We start from the raw sequence: 12,695 nt of genomic DNA, 5'->3' as shown, positions 1-12,695 counted from the left end.
TTACTTGTCTCTGAGAACGACTCCTTCAATACATGCACCAAAAAGGACAACATTGCTTAAATCTGTTATGCTGAGAGTCAAGGAAATTGTTTTTGTCCTTTACCTTCACATAGTAACTACACTCAGGATGGTTCTTTTATCAGTAAATGAGTTGCTATACGCACTACTCCTATAAAATCCTTCTTTAATGATGCTTATGAAGCAGGCCGGCTATTGGCAAGGGAGTCAGCAGTAAGAGGAGGCATTAATATCAGATAAAAATAGTGATCGTCTTAGTTCTAATGCATGATCCCATCACCATGACTCAACCCAGATTAACAAGAAGGATACACACAAAGGATGTGGTCAGGATGGCAAGGACGGTTCCAATGGGAATGGACTTCTGAGCATCTTTCAGGTCTCCGGATCTGTTGGACCCAGCCATGATACCTAGTGAGAGCAAACACCAAGTAACTTCTAGGCTTTCTGGGCACTCTGAAGTTCTTATTGACACTGAAGACTAAAGGCAGACTAAGAACACTGAGGACACAATTCTGTCTCCTGAGAAAACCCACTCGCTGTGGCTGCTGGCTTCTAAAACAGGTCACAGCCCCATGCCCTTACCTGTGACAGAAGGAAAGAAGATCCCCACCAGGAGAGTGAAGGAGGTGGTGATGTCAGCAAGGACATACTCATGGTTTAAGTTGCCCACGACATCAGATGACTTGGCTGATGGCTTTTCAATAATCTCACCCTTTGGTAAATAATTACTCCAAAGGTTTTCTGCAAAGGGTGGAGGGATGGGGTGGGCAGAGGAAAGAGAATGTAAGGACATGTGCAAGATGGAAATAATGGACCTACACGATTTCTCACCCAAACAACATTCAAAGAGAGACACCTATCTTTACTTATACTAGAAAATGATGGAAGAACCTTTATGTGCTAGGCAAGTACTGTACCATAGACCTATGTCACCTCAGCACTTATGAGAGTTTTTAGAGAGCCATTGTTTCTTTAATATGAACACATGTATACATGTAAGTACTGTAGAATAAAACACAGTGATATTTCTCATTTGTTACAATATAATTTTACAAAATGCTTTGGTATAATAAATACAGTCAACTTTTTTTAAACACAAATTAGTAAAAGTAAGGTCTAGGCCATCAGCCCAGTGGGGAAGCTATTGCCTGTGTTTGCTAATGGAAATGCCTGTCAAATTGTCTTCTAAGCAACAATGCTTATACATTAGTGCTGCTATCCGCTTTGATCAGAGAAGTTTCCTGTTACAGTGGGCAGTGTGGAGGCTCATTAGCAACTGGTCACCGTGATAAGAATAACTCACTGCTTAATGCTGAGTCACAAAGGCATCTGTGTCACCCTTCAAGGCCCAGTACATACTGTGGAATTGGTGCTGGAAGAATGGAAGATCCAGGGGGAGAGAGGGAATCGTGTGGCATGGTGACTTCTGGTGGGTGCCTTTGCATGCTTGAACTCACAGCAGCTCTGACTCCCTGCACACAACCTTCCAAGACTGGCTCTATCAATATGTCATATGAGCCCACCCATCTCTGGCTATATATACTCAGCTAATGAGGGAAGGACAGACATTTTCTTCAGTCCTGTAGGCATTGTAAGGTTCCCGTGCTGCTATAAACACGTCACCCTATAAGCAGTTGTAATGAAATTTACTGTGTATGCAAACACATGAGAGAATAAGGGGTTGTGTCATTTAACCAAAATACATAATATATATGTATAAGATGTTATAGTAAACTCATTGTTATGCATAATTAACTTATTATAATAAAAAACAAAAGATAAAGGGAAAAAAAGAGTCTAAGGTGGGAAAGCCTATTTTCCCCAACTGTCCTTAGAGAAGAAATAGCACAAACCAAGTCTAATTAAATTCTGACTTACCAGTAATGATCCCACTAGCCAGCCCAGGAATGCCCTGGATTGAGGTGACGTTATTGTGCACAAAGTACTCATCACAGGTGGCATTAAAAAACTGACTTGAGTTGCAGAAGAATCCCCACAGCTTTGATGGCACTGTCATGTTGTTAACTTCCTTGGTCTTAGAGCAAACGTCAATATGTCTTGATGACAGGGTGCGGTTGCCCAGCATGCAGACTCTAAATCAAAGCAAACAGGAAGAAGAGAAAGATCAAAAAAAGGGTGAAACAGAAAAAACTTAAGTTTTAAAGAAGAAAAGGTGGCTAGCAAAGGATAAAATGTCACTTCTCAGAGATTTTACTGCCACATGTTAGGAAAGACAAGCAATACTGGCTAGCACTTGAAACATGGTGACTTGCATTTTCTGCCAGTGTAATCCTCACAGATCTCACAATATTTTAACATTTGTCTTACATGGATGGAGACCCTGAGGGTTACAAAGATTCAATATTCCACCCAAGACCAAGGTCATACAAATGGCAGATGGAGGTGTTATGACTCAAACACAAAAACTAGACAAAGAAACTATGCTCAATTGTCTTCCAAAAGTATTTGGCTATTCATCCATCCATTTTCAGGACAAAAAGAATGCTAGAGTGGCTAGGGATATGGCTCTGTGGTCCAAGTACTTGCTATGGAAGCATGAGGTCTTGAGTTCTGACCTCTAGCACACAGGTAAAAGCCTGGTGTGGCCGGGCGCGGTGGCTCACACCTTTAATCCCAGCACTCCACAGACAGAGGCAGGTGGATCACTGTGAGTTCGAGGCCAGCCGGGTCTACAAAGTGAGTCCAGGACAGGCAAGGCTACACAGAGAAACCCTATCTTGAAACCCCTCCCCCCAAAACAAACCCCCCAAAAAAGCCTGGTGTGGTTATACATGCCTGTACTCTCAACACTGGGGATGGGGGTTGTGGAGGAGGAGAGACAGGAAGCCTGGGGTCTGCTGGCTGGTGAGTCTGCCTGAACAGTGCAAACAATGGTGAGCTTCAGGTTAGGCTAGAGACTCTCAAGAGAGTGAGACAGAAAGCGATAGAGGACACCTGAAACCTTCTTCTGGTTTCCACACAGACACACATGTGAACACCCTCACCCACACCCCCACATACTATTACCACCAACAGCAATGATAAAAACCCCAGAGTACTTCTGCTCTTGTTTTAAAAAACATGTCCCAATGCCCATATTTTCATTCGTTTGTTTTCTTTCTAGGCAGAGGGAGGGAGGGAAAGAAAGAAGACAGGGAATGACGTGAGAAGGGACTTTATTCAAAACCCCTTGGAACTGCCAGTTCTGCTGAGCCTCTGACTACTGCTGTAAGACAGCTTAAATGAAGTTAACAGAACATTCTTCTATGGCCTAAGAGAAAAATGGTTTGACCTTAAGAATGATATAAATATTAATTGCAGATTTATTTTTCTTCTATCCAGAAACATAAACAAGAATGGAGTAATAGACCCATAATGAAATACTTCTGAGCTAGAACAAAATACAGTTTGGAATCTGCCAAGTGATTTCATACATACACAATGAGCCACATATTTATTACTTGGTTTCAACATTGCTTAATAATCCCTAGTTTTGTTTCGTGTTTCCTCTAGGTGTGTTTTTTTAAACATATTATGCTAGAATTTTACAAAACAAAATAACTTGCCCTGTGATTTTTTTTCCCAACCAAACAGAAATGGAGATGTCCCAAAGGGAAACCTGAAGCAAAATGGAATTTTCCAAGTTGAGAAACAGCTAAAATATTGCATCTAAAACTTTTATAGCTCTGAAAAGGACCTTTAATTACTGGCTCCTAAGCAAGCAAAATGAAAATTTATGGTGGGATCTATTACTGACATCATACAGAAGTACCAAACAACAGGCAGAGTTCATGTTCTGCCCACCACTTTGGGGAAAGTCATTCGTCTTCACTGGATCTGGTTTTTTTCCATCATGAATTTTTTTCCTGTAACCTGTTTAAATCAACATGGTATCAATAAATTTGATCCCCAGCTGATCCATATGACATCAAAGGCAACTTCTGTAACAAGATTACAAATGACCAGTGCCAACCAGCCTGTATATTATAAATCAAAGGGAGAATAGGTAAGTGTGTGAGCCATTAGTTCACCATGGCACCACTTATGGCATGTAACACTCAGGGCCACATACATGTGATGGGTCATTTACTTCCCTTTCTTTACACCTAATAACTCTTAGTACTGATGGTACCAAGAATAAAGAAAATAAACAATTTAGGTAATTATTTTAAAAAAATATTTATTTATTTTATGTGTATAGCTGTTTTTGCCTACATGTATATCTGTGTGTGCCAGTTGTGTGACCGAAGCCTGCCGAGGCCTGAAGAGGGGCCCAGATCTGGAACTAGAGTTAGACAGGTGTGAGCCATCATGTGGGTCTTAGGATTGAACCCAGGTCCTCTAGAAGATCAGCCACTGCTCTTAACTACAGAGTCTCTCTCTTGACTACGACTCTACAATTCTTTTGTACTGATTTTTATTTTAAAAGCAACTGAACACTGTTTACAAAGGTTGCTGGTAATGACTACGACTGCAAAGCCCTTCCTGAATGGTTCACATAAACACACTCATTATGGGGGCACACTTAAATGCATGTACCTTAGTGATGGCTACAGCTGTTAGGTCCACAGTTTAAAAGTGAGGAAGGGGGATCAACAGGACAGTATATGAGGAAGCTTCCTGCTGGGAAACTGGGCCAACAGGGAAATCACTCCATGAAATTCTGATAGAAGTGTTCACATCACCACACACTGTCACTGACTACCCAATGGTGATGAGGTCAAAAGATAGGTACATACGGGAAGTGTGGTGGAGCAAAGGAAGACTTGATTGCACCAGCGTAGATAGCCAAGATGGACACAATTACACAGGCCAGGAAAAGTGAGGCAAACTTATTAACATAGCGTACTCCGATGAATACCACCAAGACCATGAGGACCAAGAAGGCTGTGCCATAGACACGCATGTTATTTAGCATGGCTGCTGATTCCTTGAGTGCATCGTCACTTCGAAAGATGGCAGCTCGGGGAACAATATACACCTGTTAGAAAAAAAGTAGAGAAGACATGAGGGCATGTCAAAATAATCAAGTAGAGGGGCTGTATAGTCTATGTTACTCTTATGAAGGAAAGGAAAGCTAAACAAAAAAATAATTAAAACATTAACTTTTTATCCTTTCTTCTTTTTAAAAGTGATTTTATTTTTATTATTTTTATGTGCATTGGTATTTTGCCTGCACCTATGTCCATGTGAGGGTGTTGAATCCCCTGGAACTAATGTTGTAGACAGTTGTGAACTGCCATGTGGGTGCTGCGAATTAATCCCAGGTCCTCTGAAGAGTAGCCAGCACTCCTAACTGCTGAGCCTCTCTCCAGCCCTTCTGTTCTTCTTAATCATTTATTTTAGACAGGGTGTGATTGCATAGGCCTAGTTGGCCTGGAACTCACAGATCCACATAGTGTTGGGATTAAACTTATAGACCATGCCTGGCTGTAAATTAACCAAATTTTTATTTGGCTTTGGAATATCTATAGAAATGTTATGCCATAGATTATTTTTGTCTTCTATTTACTACTCTGAATATCTACATTTCCAAATGGGAAAAAGAAAAAAAATGAATAATTTCATTCAAAAGGCTATGGATTTAGGAGTAGAGAAATTAAAAGCTCCTTCATTGGGATAAAGTTATCAAAAAGAGCAGTGAGGGATACAACTCAGCCAGTGAAGTGTTTGCTGGACAAGAGTACCTGAGTTCGACCCCCAGACTAATGTAAAATGCTAGGTATGGTGCTGTGTGCCTATGATCTCAGCGTTGCGGAGGTAAAGACAGGATGAGCCTGGAGCTGGATGGCTGACCAGCTGAAAGTGATGAGCTCCAGGTCCCAGTGAAAGACCCCATCTCATAAGACAAATTCTACACACATGTATTCAACATATTAGAACACACACACACACACACACCAAAAACAAAACAAAAAACTCCAACTTATAGCCAGACACAGTGTGCACACCTGTAATCATAGCACTCTGGGAGGCAGATGCAGGTGTATCTCTGTGAGTTCACAACAGTGAAGGCTACACAGAGAAACCCTGTCTTGAAAAAACAAGAAAACAATAACAACCCCCCAAACAAAGAAACAACCCCAAACAAAAACAAAAAACCCTTTAATTTACTTTTCTCCATTGGCGTAAGTCTTTTCTACTTAGATATGAACTCCCTGGTTGAGGTGATAGAGTTGGGAATAATCAAATAACAGGCAAAGAACACCTCAAACTTTAGGCCTCAGTGTCACTGTAGAGGACAGTGCCAGCAGCCATCACCTGACTGGCTGTCACACCTGACCTCAGAAACCTTGATATCTGAGAACAAAACAAGCCCTCAAAGCTTCTGCACTGCAGACCACAATTAATTCATACTTACCAGAAAAATTTCAATGGCACCAAGAATATACATGGCTGCTGCAAACGTGGTGCCAAGATAAAAGCAGAGGCCCACAGCCCCACCAAACTCTGGGCCCAGGGCCCGGGAAATCATGAAGTATGAGCCCCCAGCTACAAGACAAAACAGAGTGTGAGGAGATTAAAGTGAGGGTTTCACTACAAGGACTGTAAACGTGTCCTAAGTAATAATTCTAAAATATGCACAGAAGGTGTTTCAGACTTTGGGAACCTGAATGTACCAAAGCACATTTGCTAATGGGACTATGGTGTGCCCAATTCTCTACATTCTGTCACTATTAGGAAAAATTTAGAGTATTTCCTATAGAGATAAGATTGTCTAGTAAAATACATTTTATAGGATAAGAATGTAGCTGAAATTAGAGAACTGTAGTCCAAAAATAATGAGAATTCAAAGATAGTTTCCTTAAGCTAAACAGCCTTTGTCTCTCTGGCTTCTAGAAGGTGATTCTGTTACAGTACTCTATGAACATCAGAACAAATAAATTACGTTTCTTTGGAAAAGGCAGAAGCACAGTGATTAATCACTGACCGATCTCTGAAATCCAAGCTTGGTCTACTGACCTGGTACCACTCCGTTAGTGGCGATGGCACTCATGGAGATGGCAGTTAACATTGTCTGGAGAGAGAGAAAGGAGTTTTATTACTCAGTAGAGCTGACATTTCTGTACTATCTCCCCATGTGTGACGTCAGAGCACTTAGCAAACATTTAGCTCTACCTACTGTTATCAAGAATTACTGTACAAAATATTCAAAAGAAACAGCTAGGGAGACAACACTGCAAAGTAGGCTGGAACCTATCTACAGACTAGCTACAAGGCCAAGAACAATATATGGTAAAGAGAAAGAGAGAAAAAGGGAGATTAAAACACTATCTAGTAACAGTACAGAAAGGTCCTCAAAGAGTCTGGAGGCACAGTGACTAGCTAGTAGGCTACTGTAGTGCAAGTGAGATGTAAGCCTACAGCCCAGGAGTGGGATTATTCCCACTATTTTAAGAAGGAAAGGTTGCATATGAAATAGCTTGAGGAGAAGAGATTGGCCACAGTGAATGGAAACAGAATCACATATGACCTAGAAGTTTTAAGCTTGAAAAACTTGGAGCGGGAAAGGCAGTGACACTAAGTTATTAATGGCATATGTTATGTCTGCTTAACCTGCATGATGCATATGGAGGGTGTAATGGTTACTAAAGCAAAGGGGGCAGCAGAAATGGGTAGTGAGGTTGATGGACAGGCATGGGACATAGAAGAACGAGCAGTTTAAAGGAGAATCGAATGAGCTGAGTGGGAGTGGGAGAAGTCCAGGAAAACAATGAGTAACTTCTGGGGAAGGAACAAGAAAGGAGACTGCAAAGTAAACCAAACCCAATCCAGACTTGCCTCACCTTCCAAGTTTTATTTTCAGTGCATTTTGGAATAATGTATACATTTCTAGCATTTTCTGTTACAACAACAGTATTTGCAAGCTCAAATTATGCATATCTTGGATTGTTTGAAGACCTGCATTTTGCTTTCTATTTCCAAAAATCTAGGATACCATATTACTACACAGTGTAATGGATAATAGCACTTAATGAAAAATCTCTTAGATTTTAATATCTGAAATTCTCTCTCCTGTTGGGTAATGAGTCTTTTCACATATTCTCTATGCTTGTTCCCCAGGAGGTCAAGTGCACAGACTCCTGGCAGCGTGAGATGCTGCCAGTAAGCTCTCGGAGCTAGCACAGGACTTACACAGCAGCAGCAGATAAGGACAATTGCAAAGGCCTGGAGGACTCCGGCTGTGCCCACTACCCAGGTAAGACGCAGAAAGAGGATCACTCCAAAAATATTCTGTAGACATGGGAGGTAGACACCCATGAAAGTACCCATTTGGGGGCTCTGGAGATAAAAATGTAAGACAGAAGGAAAAATTATAGAGTTAGCCATAAAATATTGCTTTGTCTTACTGCATTAATCTCACAGTAGAGACAGGAATTTTAAACATTCTCTTCAAAAGTCTCTCAGTGAAGTCCATCACTATACTTGTGATATCTATATGCATTTGCAAATTTGGATAAGTTCCCACGTTTTTATTATACCCAAGCAATGGACTATTCAACAATCGAAAAAATGTCTATTCTTCAAAGTTGTTAAATTTGTTGTTTAAAAACTGAACAACTACTTGTGGAAATTCTTGAGAATTAGGCTCAAATTCTTCACAATAGTTGGTAAATCAAACAGATGGGGAAAGTAAAAACTTGAGGGCTATTTTGCTCCATTGTAGGGCGGTGACCTAATTGCATGCATTGGCATAGTTTCATTGTAAGAAAAATAGTAGTATTAAAATATACTCTAACAATTGCTGGGTATCATTACCACGGTACATGCCTATGATTCTAGCACCCGGGAGGCTGAGGCAGAAAGATTCTAGGTCCAAGGCCAGCCTGTGTTATATTTAGGACACCATCTCAAAAGCAAAATAAAATAAAACCCCCCAAACCCAAGCCTCAGGCCAGGCAACAGCATGAGCAGTAGGGAGGATACACCCCTCCCTACTGGTATGCTAATTCTCTTCCTGCAAAGCTGTCACTCACAGGGCTAACTTCCTCACTTGGATGTTTCTGCTCAAATCCCCCATGTCAGAGGGCTCTCTATGCCTGGCCAAGCAGGGTAGCAAAGCCTTCCAGCAGGCTCTCATTAATCTCATTCCTTTTTACATTCTTCAAATTTTTGTGCAAGTCTTAGTTGACACTGAAAATGCTATATACTTTAACAGCCTGAAGAGCTTCACGTGGGACTGGCTTCCCCTGTGAAGCTACGATACTGTTCATTCTGCCTAGGCCACGCTGCAATGCTCAGAATGGTCCTGGGCATATCAAATATTTAATAAAGCAAACAGCTGGATAAGGCTTCCGCGCTTACATACTGGGCTGTCTGTATTTACCCTGGGTGTTCTGCGGCCTCACCTTGGTTGGCTTCTTTTTCCCTTCAGTGATGTTCTCTGCCTCTTCATGTTCCTTTGCTCCTTGTGTCAGATTAGTATAGTTGGCCATGCGGTTGAGGAGAGAAGATACCTTTGGTCTGGTGTCCATTTCTTCCTAGAATGCCAGAAGTAATTCATGAAGGATACTGAAATACAGCAACAAATATTCTCTACCAGGAAACGATAAAGTAGATGATAAAAGATTTTACAGATAAATATTTTAGACAATTCTTCAGCGAGACAATTTGTTCCTCACATTTGGAAGATTGTGCAGAGCTGAGTGCACAGGTCAGTGAGGGTGGCTGCCTGCACGCTCAAGGTCCTGGGTGATCCCCTGCACTGAGACAGTGGGAAAGACCACACTCCATGAGGGCACAGGTTAAGGCAAGATGCAGAGTACTGGGCCTCATTGAGGTTTTTCATACAAACGTGTGATATTGCTTGTGTTCTGATTTAAATGTGTGATATTGCTTGTGTTCTGATTTAAATGTGTGATATTGCTTGTGTTCTGATTTGTTCTCCTCCTCCTCTGCCTTCCCCACTTCTTCAGACCATCTTATAGACTAGGCTCCCTTCCTTCATCATAAGTCTTTCTTTTGCTTTCATGTGCCATGTTTCTATTACCCTCTCTGTCTCCTTAACATCTTTCTCCCTTCTCATAGTCTGCTTTCCCCCTTGACTCCCTCCCTCTCTCATACACATACACACACACACACACACACACACACACACACACATACACACACACGGGAAAAACATGCACTATTCAGTATTTGGCTTAGTTTGATTAACATAATGATTTCCTTTTCCAATTATTTTTCTGCAAATGTGACGATCTCATATTTCCTAGTGGCTGATACGAATTCCATTGAGAATTGGTTCAGTGGGAAAGAGCCCTTGCTATATTTCCAGACGCCCGAATTTAGTTCCCAGCACCATATTGGGAGGCTCACAACCACCTGTAACTTCATCTCCAGGGAAACATGGTGCCCTCTTCTACTCCCCACAGACACATACATAGGCATAATTAAGATATTACCTCAAAGAGTGCCAGATTTTTATCAAAATACTCGTCTCCTTCTTCATAGTTGGAATTATTGAGATAAGCATTTCGAGCTTTCTTATGTCCATCATCTGAGGAGAAAGGCAAACACATTCGCTTTTCATCGGTACTAGGCGTCAGCACCAATAGTTATGCTGTCTCTGTGTTAACAGAGACCACTTCAGACTCCAGTTCAGCCCAAGTGCCAGATCTCAGTTAGCACCACTTGGAGAATGTGTTCTTCTGGCAAAATCAAATCAGGGAAACCAAAGAAATAAAATTGAAGAATCCCTTTTCTTACTATAGAGACCTCTGGAGACAACAGATGCCCTATTGTTAAACTTACCCACAAATAAAATTTAAAAACCACAGAGTATTTCTCAGTCTGTTATGCTGCTCTAGACATGGACTGCTTTACAAACCATTGATGCTGACAATGGAGGGGGAAAAAGCTGTTTCCAGGGCTGTCTGACATTTAAAAGTGTGTGTGTGTGTGTGTGTGTGTGTGTGTGTGTGTGTGTGTGTGTGTGTGTGTAACAGTGCACATGTGGAGGTCAGAAGACAACTTGGTAGAGCTGGTTCTCTCCTCTTTGCGAGGTTTGAGGGTGGAACTCAGGTCGCCAGGCTTGCAAGCCACGTGCCTGCTGGTGCTGGCCTCCTTCCTGGTGCTTTAATCAATTACATTAGGTGGTTTAATCTACGATGATGGTTGGGTTTTTTTTGTTTTTTTTTTTAATTTTAATCTTGGAGAACTTCATAGGATGTATTTTAAATATATTCAACTCTCCCATTGCTTCCACCAGCTTTGAGACTGCTTCCTTTCTTTTGATTGGGGGGGGGAGGGGGGAGTGTCTTTCTGATTTGTGTTGCTCAGGTGGTTTTGGCACTGAGGTAAATGACGGCCTGAATCTCCCTCCTGTAGACATCATCAAATGGTCACAGCTCTGCAGCTGGTGCTGGGGTTACATATCCACTTCATTCCTACTATGCTGCAATTTTCTCTGGCTGGAACTTGTGTAAATCTTGTGCACACTGTCACAATCTCTGTGAGGTCACATGTACTTCTGTCTGGAAAAGTTTCCTTTAAATTATCCACCTCATTTGGCTCTGACAGTCTTTCTGCCCCTCCTCCACAAAGATCCCTGAGCCTTGAGATAATAAATGAAAGTCCAATTAGGGGCTAACCACTGTACAGTCTTTTCTCTGCACACCAAGGAGCTGCAAGTCAGTAGTAGTCTTTCAATGAGTCTTGCTATTAGGCCTGGACTGGTCTCAAACCCTTGACTATCCTTCCTCAGGCCCCAAAGAACTAGATGACAGGTGTATATCTTCACGGCCAGCATCTGACGTATTTTGTACGAACCCTTCCTTATTCTTTTTATGTTGAAGGAGGTACCTAACTGGAATGAACGAACTAGCTGTAAACAAAAAAAGGAGAACCTGAGTTCCTGAGACAGCAAAGTTTGTGTTATATGAATACCTACTAATCTTTAGCTTTTAAAATTGTACATAGTTACATGATTGTACATAGTCTGGTAGGAGACAAGAGAAAAATGTGTAAATGCTATTTAAAGCTAAAATCTCCTTTACTGAAAAAAGATACTGATACAAGAATTAAAATTAAAAGCACTATTTATTACTTTAAACATGTAAGATGGGCCTGGCAAAAAGACAGCAAACTACTGCAATAAGCTGGTCATCTGAGAGGACATGGGACTGACTTGAAGGAGTTCCTGATGGCTGTGAGAGGAGTACAGAAAAGTGACTGACACATGAGATAGTTAAAATAATATTTTTTAAGAAGTCAATTTTGTCAAGGTTTAAGGAAACAATATACAACTCTGAAAAATAGTAGGAGAATAAGGAACTATGCTGTTTTGTGCTAAGTGTATTTCAGGACAATTACACAGCTAAAGACTAGTTCTTTTTTTTTTTTTTTAATAGACACAGTGTAGCTAATTTATGATACAGGGAACAGTACATAGGAAACCCTAGTGAAGATAACAGATCTAGGCACTCATCATCAGCGGCTGTGAAAAGCACTGATAAAGGGCTGAGGCATCACCTTGTAGGGTAGTGAAGGTGGTCATACGTCTGTTGACTAACAGTAACATCACTGAGGGCAAGCCACTCTTCATCCTACATCTTCTTAGCAAAAGAATGGGAATTCAATCTATTAAGCCTCCCCAAGATGGCAGACAATACAAAGAAAAATACAAAAATCCATGTACGTATACTCAAAGATAAAATCACCAAGGTCAGAAC

The 12,695-nt window shown here is 41.2% G+C and overlaps 1 protein-coding gene across 3 annotated transcripts in view; it reads right to left on the bottom strand.

Moving 5' to 3' along the window:
• Positions 1-12,695, bottom strand: part of Slc12a6 (solute carrier family 12 member 6) — an 88,917-nt gene that overhangs the window by 18,559 nt on the left and 57,663 nt on the right. For all 3 annotated transcript variants that reach the window (XM_051144332.1, XM_051144333.1, XM_051144334.1), the window contains 10 exons: positions 10,428-10,522; positions 9,372-9,503; positions 8,158-8,304; positions 6,985-7,039; positions 6,383-6,513; positions 4,761-5,002; positions 1,900-2,114; positions 604-762; positions 331-429; positions 5-62 (listed from right to left, as the gene is read on the bottom strand). In XM_051144332.1, the coding sequence (XP_051000289.1) occupies positions 5-62; positions 331-429; positions 604-762; positions 1,900-2,114; positions 4,761-5,002; positions 6,383-6,513; positions 6,985-7,039; positions 8,158-8,304; positions 9,372-9,503; positions 10,428-10,522 (1,333 nt within the window). The remainder of the gene's footprint in view (positions 1-4; positions 63-330; positions 430-603; positions 763-1,899; positions 2,115-4,760; positions 5,003-6,382; positions 6,514-6,984; positions 7,040-8,157; positions 8,305-9,371; positions 9,504-10,427; positions 10,523-12,695) is intronic.

Source organism: Acomys russatus, chromosome 4 (genome assembly GCF_903995435.1).
Source record: "Acomys russatus chromosome 4, mAcoRus1.1, whole genome shotgun sequence".
In the NCBI taxonomy this organism is placed as follows: domain Eukaryota; kingdom Metazoa; phylum Chordata; class Mammalia; order Rodentia; family Muridae; genus Acomys; species Acomys russatus.
Note: the sequence above shows the minus strand (reverse complement) of the source record. Positions and strands in the feature narration are given on the sequence as shown.